Consider the following 23564-nt stretch of genomic DNA (forward strand, 5'->3'; position numbering starts at 1 on the left):
GCATATGAGAAACATTATACTCTGGTAGCAGAATTCAGAACTGTTAAGGCGAGAGACATACTATAATTTAAAACTCATTCTTGACTTAGGGCAGAAGCTATACAATACTGCCTGGAATGCATAGAACATGAACAGTGCCTTAGGAAAAGTGCTGTGATTCATTCACATATATGAATGTATGCATATACATAAACACATCTGTACATGTATATATTAACATATATATGCACAGAGAGAAATGCTCTGCTTATAGGCTATGAGTAATACTTTACTAAAGATTTCTAAGATTTTAAAATCTTAGAGAGATTTTAAAAATTGTTCAGTCTTATAGCTTTTGTCTGATCCAGAATTTGGCCCAGGTCATTTTGTTTCTAGAGGACTGATGCATATACATCTCCAAAAGAAACACACACACACACACACACACACACACACACACCAAAATAAGAAATCACATACATGTAAAAAGTCAGTAAGACAACAATCTCCAAAGCAAACTGTGACAAAACAACATAGGAAATTATGCCACTGAGTCCATTCTGTATTTACCAATAACTGCTGGGCATGTGCCAACCCTTAAGTGTGGTCAATATACACAGTGAGACTATATTGGTAAAAATGAAATTTTTTTCCTTTGTAAGTAGATTTTAGTTAGAGATTGCTTTCTAGTTAGGATACGAGCTGTTGTCCATTTTGCTCTCCCAACACTAGGACTCTATTTGACTTGAACTCATGCAGACCCTGTGCAATGCAGCCACAGTTCTGCTGTATCTGAAAGTCAAAGTTTCCTTTGTTTCCTTGGTTTTCTCCCTGGCTCTTATAATTGTTTTGCCTCCTCTTCTACCATAGCTCCCCAATTCCTTGAGAGGAGTTTGATAAAGAGATCCCATTTAAGAATGATGTTCCAAGGTCTCTCACTCTCTGCACATTGTCCAGTTTTATATATGTACTAGTTTCTATCCACTTTAGGAAGAAGAAGGTTCTCTGATGATGGCTGAAAAAGACACAAATCCATGAATATAACAAAATGTCACACTAATTATGTTAATAATAAATATTTTATTTTTATATCTCTATAGCAGAACAATAGATTTTTGTTTATACCTAGTTCCATGGCCTATCTAGTGAGAGACTTATGTTTTGAAAGAATCTTTGATAATGTTTTTTAACACTAGTAACCCACTGAAGCCCAATGAAATTGTGTCTTTCGTAAGGAAGGATAGTCAAAAGAACCGAAATAAGAATATTTCAAACAAATTGATATGTCACATGTTTGTGGATTATTTTAAATTTTTATTGGTTACTTCTTCTTCTTATCAATGCTTGGAGGACTGTTAAACAATTTGATCTTTATGCTTTTAAGAACATTCAATTCTTATTTGTAAAGTCCTCAATCTTATGTATTCATCTTCCTGTGATGTCCTAATTATTTCCCTGGCAACAAAAATGTGACCCTAGACAAGGAAATGGTAGAAAAAAATAGATTAACTAACAACATATCATTATGATATCAGGTAGCAATAGAAACTTAAAGTACTGAGTGTGGACTATGGTAAGTGATTATTCCATTTCAGACTAGGTAATTCTCAAGCGACAATACACATTCTAAGCATCCTCATAGAAGCATGGGGAGGTAGCATGGGAGAGAGAGGAAACAAGAAACATTTGAAATGTAAATACATGAACTATCCAATAAGAAAAAGGAGGAAAAGAAGTTATTCAGTGGGCCCTTGCTGGAACTTGGTTTTCTGTATTCTTTAAAATGTCTCTGGTAAAATCAGTGTTCTTGCTCCCAGATCAGGTTTTGAGTTGCCACGATCATAAAATATCATCATACTCAAGGAGAATATGAATAGCTAGAGAAAGCGCTGTTTGGATTGTTTCCATGATGAGCAACCTAAATCTGATATTAATGAGCTAGGTGACCTTGGACAAACATTTTTGGTTCTCCAAGTCTCTGTTTTTAATCTGTGAAATTGTAAATCTTGTTAGTTTGGATGATCACCAAGATTATTTTGGACTTTAATCTAAAATTCTTTGACAGTGACTATAAAAACATTTTAGAATAATGGGTTAGTGTGTATAAAGAAAGAGGACAAGAAAATTACTGTGTCTATTATATGTATTTTCTTAATTCAAATCCTCTCCTCCATGTATCCTAAGGTGATGCTTGTCTTCAGAATGTGCAAAACACTGATAGTCGCCACGAAGAAGATGCAGTGATGTATAGAAGATAATGCTTTTTTGTGGCAACTCTTCAGCTCAACTCTTAGCATTCTCTATTGATGGTGAATAGCTGTTTTCTGCTTGTACACAACACTGTCCTTTTAGATCCCAAACCAACCACTCCCTGTCCCTTGGACTTGGGTATTGGCACTGAAATTCTATTCAGTAGAATTTCAAGAGACACAATGGAGAAGTGCACGGAATCTCCACCAAACTTAAATGCAGATACTTCCTTTTTGAGAGGAGGTAATCTGATTCTGCAGCCACAAGTACAACATGCAACTGATGAGAAACCTCCTTTAACTGGGCAAATTGTACCTGCCCTGAACACCCCAGCAATATCTGGGCCTTACTCAGGTGACCATCTCCCTCAGTTTCATGGTAACCCAGCCAGTGTCACAGCGTTTTTTGCTCAGGTGACAACCTATTTGACGGCTCTGGGGATTTCGAATCCTGCAGATGATGCCAGAGTCAAGCACTTTTTTGACTACCTGTCACAGCAGATGCAAAATTCTGATGTCATATCTGAGTCCACACAGAGTAATCTATGGAAACAATATGAGAACTTTGTTCTGGAGTTCCAGCAGTCATTTGGTGAACCAATGACACAAGAATCAACTCCTCCAATGAATGTTATTGTTGACAAAAGTGACATCTCTCCACAGGATGCAACTACTTTCCAAGTTCATGCTCCAAATTTGAGTTCTAGTGAGACCAATCAGAGCGACCAGTTCCAAAAAGGACAAGCTGACACCACTCATAATGAAGAAATCACAGATATAATAGACAACCTACCAGATTTAATCACTCAGTGCATTCAGCTAGACAAAAAAAACAAAGACAGGCCAGAGCTCTTACAGTCAGAAAGTCATGATCCAAAGTTTGTTTCCACAAACCATTACAAGTCCTTCCTCAGACCCATCCATCCACTACCAAAGGATGGCCCAAAACAATCACAAGGAGCCCACCTACCTGTCACTCCTGCCAAAAGAGCCCGCCAGCAAGAAACTCAGTTATGTCTCTACTGCAACCAGGCTGGTCACTTCACAAGAGATTGCCTTGCTAAACGTTCTAGAACTCCAGCAAGAAAAAAAATGTAGCTAGCTTACTGGTAAGAGGAGGATAGAAAAATCACTTTGTAAACTCATACCCATTCACCATTGGCCTTAGTGATTTATAAACTTTCACAAACTTCAAAATACAAATAAGTTGCTGTGGCATCACATTAAAAAGCAGCCAAGAATATTTACATCCCTAAGAATTTGGACAACCAGAACGTTTTGACTGAAAGATAGCCCCTCTCAAAACTTGTTCTAACAACAATGATGAAGATAATTAACAGAAACTTTATTAGTTGGGACCAATCACTTCAAGAGTTCTAAATGTTTGCAGACAAGACACTCTAGAGTCTGAGCCAAAAACCAAAACAAGAACAAACAAACAAAGAAAAAACTTTGTACAGTGTACTGAGATTCATATCCCTACCAAAGGATGAAGTTGGACCAAATCCTATAGCTGATGTGCCTATGACTGAGCCCAAAGCTTTTTTCCTCATCTTTATTGATCTGTTTCTTAGTGACTTGTTTGTTTAGGTCTTTTGTTTGTAATCATAGTGGCATCACCGTATCTAACAATATCCTTGTCATTGAGAGACCAGAATCTGTATTCCGGTTTACCTATTAGTAAGATTCTAGTGCCAACACATGCCAATCATCCTGGAAGTAAATCTCTGCTATGCTTTTATACAGCTGTATATTTTGTTGCCATCTGAAGACTCCATCTTACAGAACATACTGAATGTCTCACCTATTGTCAAACCAAATTATATGGTCATTGGAACTGAGTACTGATTAATTGTTGATGTCTTACTTTGAGGCATAGTCTATCTGGCAGTTAACATCCTTTGATCCTGCCAATCCAAGCTTAGTCATATCTACACTAATGCTCCTATTTTAGGTTCAAACATATTTATGGCTAAGTCTACTGGTTTAGGATAATGACCAAGTAAGGTATTTAAAGACATCTGTTTAAGGTATCCCATCATAAATACTGTAACAGCCACAGGTTCTTGATGCCTGAACAGTGACCAATCTCGACTAAGGACTGACTTTCCAGCCTGCAGTAGTTTGTGACTTCCTAGGCCTCACCATTTAAAATCACTGCCAAATGCCACCAAGCTATACTCCTATGGATCACCTTTGGCTACTATTATCTAATTGAGGACCTTGGAGAGAAATGAGATGACATAGGACTTTTGGAACCAACTCATCTGGTACACATATATTAATACCATCTGTGCACAAAACTCAAGAACTGGAGTGTTCTTTTGCTTGTCTTGTACTCTTGGCACACATCTGCTCGATGTATAAATAGATGATGTAGGTGATGCTTCTGCAAGAAAACAATATGGAATGATGTGCTAGAAAGGCACAACTTCTTAGAAATGTTAACATCTACTGTTGCTCGGTATTTGTTGGCAGTTACCAGTTCTTTGTTCATTGCTTCTTGGTGCTGGTGTATTTCCTCATAATGAATTTGCTGAAATCAATCATTGCATATTTCTTAATAGCCACTCAGAACATAAAGTGCTGTTGCGCTTTGGTCTTGTTCCTGGAGAATTGTGCTTTTTTTTCAATACTTAATCCCAGATGGGGCCTTACTGCTCTCATCTTGTAGCACCAAGAAATATCTCTTCATCCATCAGTGCCTCACTAACCACTGTGCCAGTCCCTACTTACATTCACAAGCAGTTTGTTCCTTTGTAGGTAGCTTGCTATATATTCACAGTACTTCATAAATGGCCATAATAAGAAGATGTAAATGCACATATTCCAACTGTGCTAAGAAATATCCACTTCATTACTGGGATTGTATGAGAAAATTTATCAAGTAGAGTTATTTGAGTATTGAGTGAGTCTAGGATTTTCATAAATTATCCTGATCTATCTCTTCTAATTCTATAATAAAGGACTAATCCAAATGACCCATAGTCATGTTATTTTTCTTCTTTTATTTTCTTGGGAGTGGTAGAAGAAGGAAGAAATAAACACATCTTACGTGACATCGTCTTCAGTGTAGAGATTCTTAAAGAACATGAAAATAATACCCAAAGGCAAAATTACTAAAAAACTTGTAAAGTCACAGGTTGAAAAATCAATATAGAAAGCTTAAATATATTTGGGTAAACTAGCAACAAACATTCCGAAATTTAAACGTAACAAAATCCATTTATAAAGTAAAGCAGATTCAGTATTGTGACCATAATTTAATATAAAGAATTTAAGACTTGTAAAATGAAAAACACAATACATTGATGGAAGTAATAAAAGAACATTTCCATGAACAAAGGGGCAATTCATGCTCACAGATTAGAAGAAGCAAAGACTTTTTTTTGAACTTGACAAGTTATTCATAAAATCTAAATAGAAATGCACTATATCAAAATAATGCGAAAGTTTCACTAGTCTAGGCATTAGGAGTAGTGGAGCAGATTTATTCATACAAATTAACCTTGTGTTTGATATCAATTGAGTTTTAATAAAACTGCCCAACTTCTCAATCAGGAAAAAAATCTTTCAAACAAATAATTGCACTAATAACTGTTGAAAAACCTCACCTCAGAATGGATCACTGATATCTAATGAAAGCTAAGATGGAAAACATTTTATGACCTTTGGTCACATAGAATACATCTATATGTGATACCAAAGCACAAGCCATAAAAGAAAAAAAGATAAATTATGCTTTATAAAACTGGAGAATGTTTTCATAAACATTATGAAAATGAAAGCTATTGGCACACACTGTAATTTAAGTACTTGTGAGGATAAGACCGGTAGACAGATAGTTTGGGGGACGCTAGTCTAGGACACATTGAGGTAGAATCAAATAAAGAACTGAAGGAAGGGAGGGAGAGAGTTGGATAATAAACTTTCATCCAGAATATAAAGATGTTTTAACACTTAATAATAACAAGACATCCCAATTTCCTGTCAGCAAAGTGGTACATGAAGTGGTAAATGAACAGCACATTTTTAAAGTATTTAATATCAATTAGGCTTTATGGAAACTAAAACCAAAAGGCTGAACCACTGTTTTCAACTCACATGGCCATTTAGTCAATTTTTTCATGACCATAAAACATGGTTTTGAATGTCAATAATAACATTCAGTACATAATTTTATTGCCATACCTTCTTTAATATAAGTACAGCTATTTATCACTGAGGTCCCTCTTTTCAATATTTGTAATTTTATTTCCATTTCAAAAAAAAATCCTGCAGGAATAAAATATCTTTGGACTTCGCAGTGTCTAAGAGAAGGTATTCAATTCAGGGTCAAACTGTTCAGTTCAGTTTTCACTTCTGGAAGTCTCTTGATAAATTATCCTCAATAAATGACCTCTTTTACATTATGTCAGTCAACTAAGTAGCATTACAGAGCAAAGAATTGAGATTTTTAATAATTCTGTACTTCTTACTGACAGATGAAGTATAAGAAAGTCATAAAAGATTTCCTCAGAAATTAAAATTGGACTTAGGGGAAATAATTAGAATCCATAGACAACGAAAATAATACATAACATACTCAAAGGTACTATAAAAGGCTTTAGACATTCCTTGGTCTAACCAAAAATGTATCAGGGAGATAAATTTGTTATATCATTGATGCTATCCAGCAAGGTAGGTTCTCATAAGTCAGAGGAAGAAATTAACAACAGAATGGTTTGTAAAAAAGTCTAGAAAGAGAATGAAATAAACATAGAGCATTGATATCCTTAATCTCTGCAGGAGAATTCTGGCCTCCATATCATTTGATAGATCTGTTCCTGAAATAAAATTTGTATTATAAGATGTTGTGATATTAACCACTTTCTTCATTTGTGGTCATTATGTAAGCTGGTTGTACTGATTTTCTATTGAAATTTCGTTTCAGATTTTTTTTTTTTTTTTTTTTTTTTTTTTTTTTTTTTTTTTTTGCTGGTAACATCTTTTAGCCTACTTGATGGCTACTTCTTAGTGGCAATGAATACATTACTGCTTAGCTTACACTGAAGTTTTCTGAGGGGATTACTAGCATTAACCCTTTCTATCCTCATCACCTCTCAGTACACTGAAAAAGCTAATCTGCCCCCAAGCATAACCAAAAGCATGGTACATGAAATAAGTAATTGCTTTTTTCTTCGGTACTCTTGAATTCTAGTTCTGTCTATCTGAGCATACTCCTATGGATGAAGACATAACTAGCCATTAGCCACTGAACAACAGTATAGGGAGGGAGAAGTATATGATTGACCTTCCCCTCATCACCACCTCCATTTAGTTCAAATTACAAAATACTAGAGCAGTGACACTCCTTTTGTTTTTATTCATGATGATGTAATAAACCACCCTTTCTAGAAGACTGGGGTGTCATCATTCAGAACCTCTATTTTATTAAGACAGTAATATTCTCTGAAGAAACACTGAGCTTTAACAATATGGAGAATTTCTACCAGAAGGTTGGTAAAATCAACCACCACAAACTTAGGGTGAGTGTGGGAACTTGTGTTACATATGAAGAGCCCTCTGCAGTGTCCTGTTTCAACAGCTTTTTATGAAGGTTCAGTTACTACTTGGTCAGAAAAAAAATGCTTCCCATGAAATCTTGATTTATGGATCTTCAGTAGCCTCATGCTCTAAAAATCAGTGTCAACGTTTAAACGTAAACATTCCATAAATGAGTTTGACTAATTAGTGGAGTCAATAGAACAATTTTGGCAAATGACTTTTAGTACCTGTCTCATGCTGTCTAGTCTTTGATTACAACTACAGTTCATAGACCCAAAAACTAACTTATTAGTGTTGCTTCCTAATAAATGACTTTTATTATTGGGCTTGCTTGAACTACTTTCTCTAGTTATTGATTTTTAGCACATAGATTAAATGGCTCTGTGTATTCTATCTAGGCATCTCAGTGAGAAGCCAGTTACGACTATAGTCACTTATCCCATTTATTTCATAGTAACACAATAGAGGACTATACAGCCTTTGATTCACATAATGATGTTTTTCATTTACCATGTACTCTTTCATCCACTTGGCTATAAAATCTGTCTCTGTGGCTATTTCAAAAATGGGAAATTAGTTGTTGGCTAACACCTTTATACAAGACACTGTAACTAGAACTATGATTTATTAATGTTCCACAGTTAAGGCTCATATTATTAAAGATGGAATATCTATTCAAAACATTTCATGCTCATTGTATATTGAGGAAGTGGGTGTTATAAATTCATGTAAAGATTTAGAGCCGCTAACTCATCTGCACCAGTGATGCAGTTTATTACTGAGATAAATGTAAAAAATAGCTTATCTTTTCCTTTCTCTTTACATTTGTTTTTGCTCTACTGCTGAGATTTATCCAAGGGTCTCACACATGCAAAAGAAGCACTCTACCACTGAGCCACATCATGATCCCCAAAGCACATCTATCTGTTGCTACAGCTTTGTGCTATTTGAGACAGAAGGGAAATATGCTTTAGTCACACCCCTCCTGATTAGCCTAGCTGACTTAATTACACCTCCCACCGGCTCCATACACAGCAGCCTCCAATAACTCGTTCTCACATAGGAACTGGTTGAAACTCATTTTCTAGACAGCAGTCTATAAAGGAAACACAGCACAAATCAGCTCCTTCTAGGACTTTGAAATTTCATTTGTGTTTCTAATGAGTTGGGGAAAAATTACTTGACATATCTAAAAATACACTGCATCTACATTATCTGACTGGGTAGGTGCTTGTTTGTTGATTCAGGATTTTAACAAGAGTTTCTAACTAACAAAAGGCCTTCATACTTCTCTAGCTCTTTACTTAAAGCTATTGAGTCTTTGTGAACATTGTTGTTTGTAGTTATTTAATTGCACCAGGAGATGAGGACAAGTTTATTGTCTTCTGATGGTGATTATATACCCTCATCAGATAAAACTCAAGGTTAAAATCTGTTTTGATTAATTCAGATGTCAGTTAGCTATTTACACTTGAGAAGTGCTTTAATGTATCAGCCTCAGGGAATATCCAATCCAACAAATTGACTCATAGGGGAATTTGTGGTAAGACAAACTTGTTCTTTTGTATATTAACCCCATGTTTCACAGCAAGTATCAAGTACTATGTTTCTCTTTTATTCTTTTTTTTTCTCTTTTTTTATTAGATATTCTATTTACATTTGAGATGTTATCCCTTTACCCAACCCTGCTCCCATCCCCCTTCCCCTCCAGTTGCCTTCACAAAGGTACACTCCCTTCTGATCTCCCTCTCCACCCCATTGCCTTGTCATTCCCCTACATTGAGAAAATGTGCCCTCTCTGAAACAAAAGCCTATTCTCACATTGATGCCAGACACTGCTATCTTCAGCTACATATGCAACTGGATCAATAGGTCTCTTAAAGAGCACACAAAGGTTGGTTTTTTACTCCATGGGAGTTTTGGAGGGTTTGGTTGGTTGATAATGTTGTTGTCTTCTCGTTAGGTTGCAACTCCTTTCAACTCCTTAGGTCCTTTCTTTTTTTTTTTTTTAATGACTTTATTTTACAAAACAAAGATAAATGTACAGATTTTAAACATTTTTTGCTTAAAATTATACATTTTTGTCAGTACTGTTTTTTCAGACATTAAACCTTAGGTCCTTTCTTTAGCAAACTCGTTGGGATCCCTGTGTTCAGACCGATGGTTATGTGCAAGCATGATCAGCTGTATCTATATGACTCTAGCCTAGTCCCTGAGGAGGCATCTCTGTCTGGTTCCTGCCAGTAAGTACTTTCTGGGATCAGCTATAGTGCTTGAATTTGGTGACTGCATATATGGTGGAGCCCCAGATGAGGCAGCTTCTGAGTGATCTTTTCTTCAACCCCTGTTCCTCTATTTGACCTTGCATTTCCTCCCATGGGAGTTTTGTTTTCTTTTCTAAGAAGGATTGAGACATCCCTATTTTGGCCTTTCTTCTTTTTGAGCTTCATAATGTCTGTGAATAGTTTCTTGAGTATTCGGTATTCAGAGCTTTTGGGGGCTAGTATCCACTTATCAGTAAGTGCATACCATGTGTTTTCTTTTGTGACTGGGTTACCTCACTCAGGATGATAGTCTCTACTTCCATCCATTTGCCTGTGAATTTCATAAAATCATTGCTTCTAATAGCTGAGTAGTACTCCATTGTGTAAATGCACCACACTTTCAGTATCCATTCATCTGTTGATGGACATCTGGGTTCTTTCCAGCTTCTGGCTATTATAAATAGAAACATGGTGGAGCATGTGTCCTTGTTATATGTTGGAGCATCTTTGGGATATATACCCAGGAGTAAAATAGCTGGTTTTCAGGTAGTACTATGTTCAATTTTCTGAGGAACCACCAAATTGATTTTCAGAGTGGTTGTGCCAGCTTACAACTCCAACAGTGGATTCTCTTTTATTCTTACATCCATTAATTCATTATTAGATTCACTTGCTTTCAATTTGGAACAGATGTCTAAAGATATAAGGCAGATCATAGACTTACATTCCTGTCATTTAAATCATACTCCCCTTTACTTGCTTTAAGTTCAACTTCTATATAATATAGAGGTAATACTCTCCCAATTCAATAATTTCAAAATATGAGCCGTGTTGATGATGATTGAGGCTGCTTTAAATAATGCCCTTTAAAGCATAGGCATCTAATTCCTGATAGAGTATCTGTTCCCCCTTAAAACCTCACTAGCCAGACCTCTATTTTCCATGTATCTTTCTGTATCCTGCTCTTCCAAGATCTCATCAAAACTGCCCAATTTATCTGTGCTTACAGTATTCAAGGACCTTTTTAGTTCCAAGTGCCAAATATTTCCATATTACTTTAATAAACTAGTACTTAAAGCCTAGTAGCACAGACAGGTTTATCTCAACAAGAGCACCATTTCATGATACATATTTTCCATGTTAGTTACTTTACACATTGGCACGACAAAAACATAACATAGCAATGCAAGGAAGAAAAGGCTTCATTTGGGCTCATAAGTCAAAGTCACAGTCTATCATGATGAAAATGCAGGGCAGCCGAAGCTGCATTTCCAATTAGTAAGCAAAGGCAAATAAATGCTGGTGCTAACCTGTTTCCTTGTTTTTATTCAATCCAGTGTCTCACTCATTTAGATGTTGCTGAATACATCTAATATAGATATTATAGGCCTTTCCGCACTGCCTTCAGGATTTTCTTAACATGGAGCTATGGGAGGTCTGGAGAAGAAGAAGTACGAACGAGGCTCTGCCACCAATTATATCACCCGAAACAAAGCCCGGAAGAAGCTGCAGCTGAGCCTGCCTGATTTCAGGCGGCTGTGCATCCTGAAAGGTATTTATCCTCATGAACCCAAGCATAAGAAGAAAGTTAACAAGGCTTCTGCAGCAGCCTGAACATTTTACCTTACCAAAGATATTAACTTCCTTCTCCATGAACCCATTGTCAACAAGTTCCGAGAGTACAAGGTGTTTGTCCGGAAGCTCCGCAAAGCCTCTGGGAAGAGCGAATGGCATGCTGTGGAGCGCCTGGAGGACAATAAGCCCTTCTACAAACTTGACCACATTGTCAAGGAGCGGTACCCCACATTTATCGATGCGTTGCGGGACCCCGATGATGCCCTGTCAATATGCTTCCTCTTCTCTACCTTCCCTCGGACGGGCAAGTGCCACGTGCAGACCATTCAGCTGTGCCGCCGGCTCACTGCGAAGTTCCTGCACTACGTCATCGCTGCCCGAGGCCTGCGCAAGGTCTTCCTGTCCATTAAAGGCATTTACTATCAGGCTGAGGTGCTGGGTCAGCCCATCGTATGGATTGCACCCTGTGCTTTCTCCCACGATCATTCAACAGATGTGGACTACAGGGTCATGGCCACCTTCACTGAGTTCTATACCACTCTCCTGGGCTTCGTCAACTTTCAACTCTACCAGTCACTCAACCTTCACTACCCACCCAAGCTTGAAGGTCAAGCCCAAGCAGAGACTAAGGTCAGCGAGGACACATATGCATTGGACTCTGAGAGCTCTGTGGAGAAACTGGCTGCCCTCAGTGCCTGGCCGGCCCGAGTGGTGGTGCCTGCTATAGAGGAAGCTGAGCTTGATGAGTTTCCTAGCGACAGGGAGGTGACAGCACAGGAGGAAGGTCGAAGGAAAGAGCTGGAAGCACAGGAAAAGCACAAGAAACTCTTTGAAGGCCTGAAGTTCTTTCTGAACCGAGAGGTGCCCCGTGAAGCATTGGCTTTCATCATCAGGAGTTTTGGTGAGGATGTATCCTGGGACAAGTCTTTGTGCATCAGAGCCACCTATGACATCACAGACTCTTGCATCACCCACCAGATTGTTGACCGGCCGGGGCAGCAAACCCCCATCATTGGCAGGTACAGCCCCAGTGGGTGTTTGACTGTGCGAATGCCCGGCTCCTCCTCCCTGTGGCAGAGAACTTCCCTGGGGTGCAGCTACCCCCACATCTTTCACCCTTCGTATCTGAGAAGGAAGGAGATTACATTCCACCTGAGAAGCTGAAGCTCCTGGCTCTGCAGCGGGGAGAAGATCCAGGAAACTTGGAAGAGGAAGAGGAGGATGAGGACGTTGACGGAACTCTGAAGCTGAAAGACAAGCAGCGGCTGGCCCAGGAGGAAGAGAGGGAGGCCAAGCGCCTGGCTATCATGATGATGAAGAAGCGAGAGAAGTACCTTTACCAAAAGATCATGTTTGGCAAACGGTGCAAAATCTGAGAGGCCAACAAGCTCGCAGAGAAGAGGAAAGCCCATGATGACGCTGTGAGGTCTGAGAAGAAAGCCAAGAGGACAAGGCCTGTGTGAGTTCCAGTCGTCCCTCACTGAGATTTGGACTTGGCGGAAGCAGCAGTGAAACACACACCAGCCAGCACTCTAGGCCTTTTGGCGTTGTGAGGCCAGCCCCAGCCACCTGTGTGGTTCATACCAGTGTCTGGGCAAAGAGGCCTCTACCCAACCCAGTTCTTGATCCAAGAGTCCATCTGACATTATTTTCCTCGGCTTTCCACAACTCCCTACATAGCTGCACCCATCCTGTGCTCAGGATGCTGTGGTGGAGTAAGGGTGGGGAGCTTTGGTTATTAAATGGTTGGATCTTTGCAGCCAATTGGAAAAAAAATAGATATTATAACCCCAAATAACCTAATCTTGGCAATCTTTCATGTCTAGAGGCTAACGTCTGAGACATGCCTTGAGGTTTGTCTTCCAGGTGATTCTATATTCTTTAACCTTAACAATCACTATTTTCCAACAGAATTCTCACTACTTTGCTTAATAATTATTATAACTGCACCCAAGTTTTACTGACAATTTTCTATATGTGCCCTTTTATTTATGCCACATTTTCTCTTAATTCTTACAATAGCCCTCTAGATATATGTAACTATTGTCCTTATTATGCAGATGCAAACACTAAGGTTTATACTAGTTAAGGAGATGTTTGGACACATGGAGAGACCCATGGCTCCAGTTGGACATGTAGCAGAAGATAGCAGTGTCTGGCATTAATGGGAGGAGAGGCCTTTAGTCCAGTGAGGGTGAGTTTTCCCATGTTAGGGGAATGCCAAGGCACCGAGATGGAGAGGGTGATTGGGAGACAGTGCATCTTGATAGAGACAATTGGAAGAGGAGGGGAGATGAGAGGGGAGGAGGTTAACATTTGAAGTTTAAATACAGATAGTATCTAATAAAAATAAAAGGAGATGCTCAGTAGGCATCAAGGCTACTGGTAATATTAGCAGGTCTCAATGTAATTACATTTTTATACTTGTACATTTCATATTGGTTTCCATCTACAACATAACCAACAAGGTAAATTCAGCCAACAGTTGGGATTATAAAATAAAATTTCCTGTAATCCAATCATGCTCAATCTTTTGTATATTATCTATGACTGCTTTCATGCTGTTATAGGCACAGCCCAATAAAACAAATTATTTATTATTTTACCCATTTTTATAAAATGTCTCCTGACTCCTTGCATTAGGTGAGTTTCTGTCACTGTGATCAAATACACTGAGGAATGAAACATGTAGAAATAAGTTTATTCGGACTTGCAGCTCCATAGGAATAGAGTACATCATATTGAGGGCAGAGTAGCAGCAGGCAGACAGAACAGAAAGCTGAGAGACCATGCCTTCAACCAGGAACAACCAAGAGAGAATGAATTAGATCTCAGAGGAGGCTTTGAACTGTCAAAACCTGCCTACAGTGGCATACTGCCTTTATCAAAGCTGAAAATCTCCACATTTTTCCCAAACCAGTACCACCAAGTGTTCAAGTGCCTTAGACTGTGAGGTACATTTCTCTTTCAAACTAACATATTCCACTCCATGGCTCCCATAAATTTGTGGCTATCATCATAATACATAATGAATTTTGTCTAACTTTAAAAGTCCTCATAACTTTTATAGCCCCAATACTCTACTTAAAAGTCCAATGTCTCTTCTAAAATTTGAAACAATCTCTTAATGGTAGCTCTTCCTAAACTCAAAAAACAAATCGCAGAGTTCTAACATAAAATGACACAGAATGTTACATCCTAAAGGGAGGCAACAGGCACAGTAAGAAAATACTGTGCCAAAGTAAGACAAAAATCTCAATGGATTAAAATCCAAATTCTGTAGCTCCATATCCAATCCCTAGGACTTCATTTTAAGGATTGAATGGCTCAGTCCCCAGTTCTACTCCCTAAAATATATTTCTATATAACTCGTTCTTGGGCTGGATCTACTCCTTGTTTGTAGCTTGGTAGATGTTTTACAATGCTGGAATCCACAACCTCTTCAGTTCTCTACCACAACCCTGGCTTCACTTTCACAGTTTCATACAAAATTCCCTACCACACATTGATTGGGCTCAGAAGCTATCTGAAATCACAGAGGAAGAATTCATAAACCTACCCTTGGATTTTTCAACCTTTAAATTACTATTATTTGGACAACAAACAAGTTTGGTTGCCAGCTTAGGATGAGCTTCCCGTCCCCACCCCTAAAAAAGAAAATAAGCAGAAGGTGTTTTATGATTTTTTTCTACAACCAATATCTCTTTAGGCATTTTGCTTTACACAAGATGCATGGGGTCCTGCCTGAGAGGCATCTTTCCTATTCTAGTGAAGAACAGGAGCTCCCGCCTCACCTGTGCTAGTCTCCTTAATAATTATCACCCCTCTTTTAGTTGCCTTGGCTACAACATTAAGCTTCCTAGTACTTTTCTTTCTCCAAACTGTATATTTAGTATTTCTTTCTGCTCCACTTGCTCTTTTTCATTGTACACCCACATAAGCATTATTAATAATAACAACAACAGATTCAGTTTTCTGCTGTCTTGACATTTCCTCTTTCCAAAGAGAATAGTCTGATGCTTTTCAACTTTTCCTCAGGCAAGTTCTTAGGACCAATATGAAAGGCAGCTAGATACTTTGACAAAATATCACAGGATTGGCCTCTCATCCAGTTGCTTATAGTGTTTGCCTCTTAAACATCTTAAACCACAGTCCACTTATCTCTGACCATTGCTGTCTTTCAAATTCCTGCTATGTTTCCCCATGAAGTTAGCTATCAACCACTTTTCATTTTTTGTTGTTTTTAAACTGGATGTTTTAGTTATTTACATTTCAAATGTTATCCCCCTTTCTGGTTTGCCTTCTGCAAACCCCCATCCCATTATCAACCACTTTTCTAATATAAAGTCCCAGAAGGTCCCAAATCCAAAGATCTTCCATGATCCTCAAAATCCCATATGTTCAGATTTTTCACAGCAGCAGCCTAGCTTTTTCTGCCTTAGTTACCTTTCTGTTCCTGTGATAAAAAATAAATAAAATAAAGCACACACACCCAAAACACAACTAAGACAATTTATATAAGAATGGGTTTATTTTGGCTTACAGTTTCAGAGAGGTAGAGTCTACAGTTTTGGAGACAGCATGGCACTAAGTACCCAGAGCAAGAAGCTGAGGTACAGCTTTTGAGCTGCAATGACAAAGCTGAGAATTAATTGGCAGTGAACTTGTGCTTTGGACACTCAATGGCTACCCACATTGGCATATTTACTGCAGAAAGGCTGAAACTTCATAATATCCTTAAACCAGCATCATCAACTGAGGAACAAATGTACAAGTGCCTGAGTCTATCAGGTATATATTCAATCACACCCTAACCTGCAATTGCTTCCTGTTAATGAATCCTATCTTATCATGCTTGTCATATATGATAGTGGATATCATTATGTCGGCTGCATATATATATACATGATTTATTTCAGTCATATTCATCCTTATTACCCATCCCCACTACTGACTGCCTTCTTTTTTCCTCAAGTAGTTCTTTTGCTGTTTTTCAAATTTTTTTTCTTTTTGCTTTTCATACATGTTTATATATTCAATTCTCATTCCACAAACCCTCTGCATAACAAGAATGCATCAAATAGACAAAGATACAAACTGACTTTCTATATGAGATATTAGACTGGTAAAATTTTTAATGCTCATAGCTTTTTTACTCCATTAACTCCCATCTGGCTACAACTGGTCCTTGGGAAGCTTCATGTTGCCACAACTTCTAACCCCATCCTCTGACCTCTTCCGCCCTGACTGCCCTCTCTACTTCCCTTGCTCTGCCCAGTCACTGGCTTTCCTTATTTCACTAATTAAAATGGGAAGGTTCAGTTGGAGTCATGTGGCTAGCCAGCCCTTCTTGGGGAAGTGGAATTAACATTCAAATACGAACAGCTTCAGGACAATCTATAGAAATGGATAATTTTTTCAATACATACCACATGCCAAAGTTACATCAAGATTACATAAGCAACTTAAAAAAGACTGATGATCAGTAGTGAAAAAGAAATTCTTTTGCTGTTTTTCATATTATTTGTTGTTATGAATCAGGGAGTTTATATAAAGTTGCTTTTAGGAGCATAAATGAGGGCATATTTATAGAAAGATGGACAGCTTATCTATAGCATCTTTACTGAAGAGCATTTCCACTGCCCATGGTAAAAACTGCTATGAAGTATAACATGATGATAATAAAAAGGTACACATTGCAAAATGTCTAAGCCACATTAGTTTACATAACTATCAATTCAGATAGTTCTTGAACTTCACACAGTCTGTGAGTTGTTTCTGGGGCAGTCCGGGACTCTGGGGTTAGCATCCCACTATCAGTGCCTGCATATTATGTCTGTTCTTTTGTGACTGGGTTATCTCACTCAGGATGATAATCTCTAGATGCAACCATTTTCTTAAAAATTTGGTTAAGTCATTGTTTCTGATAGCTGAGTAGTACTCCATTGTGTAAATGTACCACAATTTTTGTATCCATTCATCTACTGAAGGATATCTGGGTTCTTTCCAGCTTCTGGCTATTATAAATAGAACTGCTATAAACATTGTAGTGAATGTATCTTTGTTGTGTATTAAAGTGTCTCTGGGGTATATGCCCAGAAGTAGAATAGCTGGAACTTCAGGTAGTACTATGTCCAATTTTCTGAGGAATAACCAGACTGATTTCCAGAGTGGTTGTATCAGTTTACAACCCTACCAACAGTGGAGAAGTGTTCTTTCTCTGCAACCTCACCAACATCTGCTGGCATCTGAGTTTTGGATTTTGGCCACTCTAACTGGTGTGAGGTGGAATCTCAGAGGGTTGTTTTTATTTGCATTTCCCTGATGTATAAGGATGTCGAGCACTTCTTTAGATGTTTCTCAGCCATTCAATATTCCTCAATTGAGAACGTTTTGTTTAGCTCTGTACCCCATTTTTAATAGGGTTGTTTGATTCTCTGGTGTCTAGCTTTTTGAATTCTTTGTATACCTTGGATATTAGGCCTCTATCTGATATGGAGTTGGTAAAGATCTTTTCCCATTCTGTTGGCTGCCGTTTTGATTTCAGGTGAACATATATGTGAGGGCTCATTTCTGGATCTTCTATTTGCTGAACTTGTTTATCAGCTGTAGGATTTCTCTGGTGGAATTTGTGGGGTCACTTAACTACACTATCATGTCATCTGCAAAGAGTGATGTTTTACTTCTTCCTTTCCAATTTCTATCCCCTTGATCTCTTTTTGCTGTCCAAGGATGAAGCCTACTTGATCATGATGAATGATCCTTTTGATTTGTTCTTGAATTGGGTTTGCAAAGGTTTTGTTGAGTATTTTGCATCAATGTTCATAAGTGACATTGGTCTGACATTCTCTTTCCTTGGAAGGTCTTTGTGTGGTTTAGGAACAAGGGTTATTGTAGCCTCAAAAAATGAGTTAGGTAGTATTCCATCTGATTATATCTTGTGGAATAGGTTGGAGAGTATTGGTGTTGTGTCCGCAATAAATGTCTGATAAAATTCTGCACTGAACACCCCTGGATCTGGGATTTTTTTGGTTGGGAGGCTTTTAATAACTTCTATTTCTTTAGGTGTTATGGAATTATTTAGATGGTTTACCTGGTCCTGGTTTAACTTTAGAATCTTGTATCTCTCTAGAAATTCATCCATTTCTTCCAGATTTTCAAACTTTGTGGAGTATAGACTTTTGTAGTAGGATCTGATGATTTCTTGAATTTCCTCAGTTTCAGTTGTTATGTCTACACTTTCCTTTCTGATTTTGTTAATTTGTATACTCTCTCTTTGTCCTCTAGTTAGTCTAGCTAGGGGTTTATCAATTTTGTTCATTTTCTCAAAGAACCAGCTCTTGGTTTTGTTGATTTTTCCATTGTTCTTTTTGTTTCTATTTGGTCTATTTCTGCCCTAAGTTTTAGTATTTCTTGCTGTCTACTCCTCTTGGGTGTATCTGCTTCCTTTTGTTCTAGAACGTTTAGCTGTGCTGTTAAGTTTCTAGTGTATGCACTCTCCAGTTTCTTTTTGGAAGCACTCAGTGATATGAGTTTTCCTCTCAGTACTGCTTTCATTGCATCCCATAGGTTTGGGTATGTTGTGTTTTTGTTTTCATTGAATTCTAGAAAATCCTTAATTTCTTTCTTTATTTCTTCTTTGACCCTGCTATCTTTTAACAGAGCATTGTTTAGTTTCCATGTGTATGTGGGCTTTTTGTTGTCATTGTTGTTATTAAAGACCAGCCTTAGACCATGGTGATCAGAGAGGATGCATGGGAGTATTTCAATCTTCTTATATAGATTGAGCCTCGTTCTGTGTCCAATTATGTGTTCAATTTTCGAGAAGGTGCCATGGGGTGCTGAGAAGAAGTTGTATTCTTTTATTTAGGATGATATGTTCTATAGATATCTATAAATTCCAGTTGGTTCATGGTCTCTGTTAGTTTTACAGTGTCCTTGTTCAGTTTCTGTTTCCATGATCTGTCCATTGGTGAGAGTGGGGTATTAAAGTCTCCCACTATTATTGTGTGGGGTGAAATGTATTTTTTGAGCTTTAGTAGGGCTTCTTTTATGAATGTGGGCGCTTTTGTATTTGGAGCATATATGTTAAGGATTGAGAGATTCTCCTGACAGATTTCCCCAGTAATGAGTAAAAAGTGTCTTTCCTTATCTTTTTTGATAACTTTTGGTTGGAAATTTACTTTATTTGATATTAGAATATCCACTCCAACTTGCTTCTTGGGGCTGTTTGCTTGGAAGTTTTTTTCCCAATCTTTTACTCTGAGATACTGTCTGTCTTTGTCTCTGAGACGAGTTTCCTGTATGCAGCAAAATGCTGGATTTTGTTTATGTATCCAGTCTGATAGCCTATGTCTCTTTGTTGGGGAGTTGAGTCCATTTATGTTAATAGATATCAAGCAATAGTGGTTGCTGTTTCCTGCTATTGTTACTTTTGTAGGTTGAATTGTGCCTGTTTGTCTTTCTTGTTTTGGTTTTCTTGCTTAGAAGTTTTCTTGTTTTTACTATGAAATGGGTCCCCTCATTATATTGGGTTTTCCACCTAAAATTCGTTGTAGTGCTGGGTTTGTGGTCAGATATTGTGTAAATTTAAATTTGTCTTGAAATATCTTCATCTCTCCATCTATGGTGATTGATAGTTTTGCTGGGTATAGCAGCTTGGCCTGGCACTTGTTCTCAATTAGGGTCTGCATGATGTCTGTCCAGGCTCTTCTAGCTTTCATAGTCTCTGTTGAGAAATCGGTTGTGTTTCTGATTGGTCTGCCTTTATATGTTACATTAACTTTTTCCCTTACTGCTTTTAGTATTCTTTCTTTGCTTTGGACACTTGATGTTTTTTTAACTATTATGTATTGGGCAGAATTTCTTTTCTGATCCAACCTATTTGGAGTTCTGAAGGCTTCTTTTATGCTCCTGCTCATCTCATTCTTAAGGGTAGGGAAGTTTTCTTCTACAGTTTTGTTGAAGATGTTTACTGTGCCTCTTAGTTGATACTCTTCTCCCTCTTCTATTCCTATTATACTTAGGTTTGGTCTTCTCATTGTGTCCTGGATCTCCTGGACATTTTGGGTTATGAGCTTTTTGGGTTTTTGCATCTTCTCTGGCTGTTTTGTCTATGTTTACAATGTTGTCTTCAGCTCCCGAGATTCTCTCTTCCATCTCTTGTAGTCTATTGGAAATGCTTGCATCTGTGACTCCTGATTTCTTTTTTAAGTATTCTACCTCTAGGGTTATCTCTTTTAGTGTTTTCTTTGTTGTGTCAATTTCCGTTTTAAATTCCTTCTTCCATTCCTTCATCTCTTTGGCTCTGTTTTCTTCTAGCTCTTTGAGTTCCTTGAGTGTTTTTCTTGTATTCTCTTTAAAAGCTTGATTCTTTTTGCTTTTCCTCCAGTTCTTGTTTAAGTATCTCTATCAGAGTCTTGAGGTATGATTTTATGTTTGCATATTCTTTTTCTGGAGTGTTTTGCATTCTGCTGTTTGCTGTGATGGGAGAGCTGCATTCTGGTGTTGCCAGGTTGTCTTGGTTTCCTTGGGATATGCTCTTTCGCTTTCCTCTTGCCATCTTGTTGTCAGTAATATGTTCTTGCCTTTTCCTTGTACCTGGTCCATGTCCCTGGATCTCCCCTGGTCCAGGTGGCAGATGGTCTGAGCCCTGTTTTGGGCCCCAAACCTGCCAGATGGGAACAGAAATCCCAATACTGGGTTCCTGGTCCCTGGATCAGGCAGGGCAGGGGCATGCTTTCTGTGCGCCCTCAGCAGAGATCTCTCTGCTCCCTGGCTACTCAGATCCCCTTCTTACCAGCCTTTAAACCTTTGGGACCCGCTGGTCCATGTGGCAGATGGGCTGAGCTCTGTTCCAGATAGTTGTCTTTTACATATGGCAAGAACACATTAAATAACTATTTTGTGAGAAAAAAATCAAAAACAAAACATTGTATTATTCATAGTCATCATATATATCTACAATTATTTACCTTATTATTTTTTTATTCTTTCATTTTTGAAGGCATTGTGCCAAAACTTCCAGAGTCTGACTTCATAGTTTACACTTTTTAAATTCACTTAAGATCCTGATCATTTCCCTCCGTCTTTTTCACCCTACATCACCTCCCCTTCTGTTCTGGGAGGTTGGAGGCACCCCTGGGTATCCCTCCACCCTGGCATATCAGGTCTCTACAGGCAGTGCTAGGTACACCCCCTCCCTCTGAGTCAAAACAATGAAGGCAAATTATAGACACTACCCATTGTTTAGTCTTCTCATTATACATGGTTCAATTTCTACACTTCTTTGTTATCTGCTTCTCTATTAGTTCAACATATATGCTGAAATTATGTAATTGGTTATTGTCTGTATAGCAGCCTATCTCAAATATTTTGGTAGTTTAAACATTAATTTAATTTCTCTGGTTTTTTTTTATTCAAGCATTATTTCTTTATCCTGTAACACTTTTCTACAGAAAACAAATCTCTGTATTTTGTTTCTGTGTAAAATACTTTTTTGTAAATTAAAATTCCTTTGAGAATTTCATATTTAAGTACTCTATGTCCATTTTATTCCTTCTTCTCTCCTTCTACCAGCTCCCATGTGTGTGTGTGTGTGTGTGTGTGTGTGTGTGTGTGTGTGTGTGTGTGTGTACTTAATGTTTCATATGTATATGTGTTTAGGACTGAACACTTTGAGTTGAATAATTCATCAGGAGGCTCATCCCCAGAAAAGACTGATTTTCCCTCTTTGAAGTGATGAGTTGCCTGTAGCTTTTCATCTAGGATGGGGTTTGTTAAATTTACCCCTCCATATTGGCATACATATTTTTGTTATCAAAGTAAGAGACCAGAAAGATAAACTCTATCAGGCATTTGTTGTTGCCTTCCTGGCAATCATTCTCTTCTGGCAATAGAGGTTAATGTTATGTGGCAATCATCCTTCTTTCTTTCTTTCTTCAGTCTACTTTCTTGGGTAGCATTCCACCCTAGCCCTGGAAACCAGATTTTAATATATTATCAGCCATCTTGAGAAGAATCTCTGTGCCTTTCCCAGGAGTCAAGCTTATATCCAAAATTTATGCATATGTATATTTTACAAATATCCCTGAGGATGCTTTAAAGATACTCTCCTCCCCAATCCATATCATAGGATGTAGAAGGTTGTACCTGTCTGCAGCAATCAGTGACCTTTTGATGAAAGGAAGAAAATTTATTGCTTAAAACATACTGCAGAATCAGAAAAGCAGACCTAAAAGGATCAGGTAGGTTGGAATAAAAAACAACCTACCAAACAAGAAAACAAATCCTGGTGCTGTCATAATGAATCACTGAATCAGGACCTGCCTGTACATCATTAACCATATGAGCTACTATGATTCTTTTAGGAAGGCAGATTGTTCAGTTCTCTTTTTTTGCAACTCAAAAGCTCCTGATACAATGATTTTTCTCAATTGAAACTGCACTATATTTAGACCATCCACTTTTTTTTTCTTTTTCAACAGGAAGCGACAGCAAATAGTTTTTAGTTGCTTGGTAACAGTAAGAACGTCTGCACGTTCTAGTGATGGTATTGAGAAAGCAATATCAGTCATAAGCATCTTCTCCCACACTTAACTCTGCTAAAGACATGTCTGTCTTTCCAGCAAGGAAACCATATATTTTTGTGAATCCCTGAGGTTTTGTTTGACAATGAGCTATTACAGGCTGATCCTGTATAGCCTAATCACCTAGCAAAACAGGATTACAGGTTTATGGTACAGACCCTGACCTTACCTGAAAGACAAATGTCATCTTGGATTTCAAGGAAAGACTGTGGTTCAACTTATTTTTAAAAAATACTTATTTTTATTTTCTGTGTTTAGTATTTTGCCTATGTACATGACTGTGCACCGTGTGTGTACAGTGCCCACAGAGGTCATAAGATGGCTTTTGGTTCTTCTGAAAGTGGAATTACAGATGCATATGA

At 38.0% G+C, this 23564-nt stretch overlaps 1 protein-coding gene and 1 pseudogene across 2 annotated transcripts; both read left to right on the plus strand.

Annotated features, from left to right (window-relative positions):
- Nucleotides 1–2411: 2411 nt before the first annotated feature.
- Nucleotides 2412–3326, plus strand: RTL4 (retrotransposon Gag like 4; the record flags this gene model as incomplete). The annotated part of the gene is made up of 1 exon (XM_080910670.1): nt 2412–3326. The coding sequence occupies one exon, from the start codon at nt 2412–2414 to the stop codon at nt 3324–3326; it is 915 nt and encodes a 304-aa protein (XP_080766796.1).
- An 8141-nt stretch (nt 3327–11467) lies between these two features.
- Nucleotides 11468–13077, plus strand: LOC308414655 (pescadillo homolog; annotated as a pseudogene). The gene has a single exon. The product of its transcript is annotated as a pescadillo homolog (transcript).
- The last annotated feature ends 10487 nt before the right edge of the window (nt 13078–23564 follow it).

This window comes from Micromys minutus (genome assembly GCF_963924665.1).
Source record: "Micromys minutus genome assembly, chromosome: X".
Taxonomy (NCBI): Eukaryota; Metazoa; Chordata; class Mammalia; order Rodentia; family Muridae; genus Micromys; species Micromys minutus.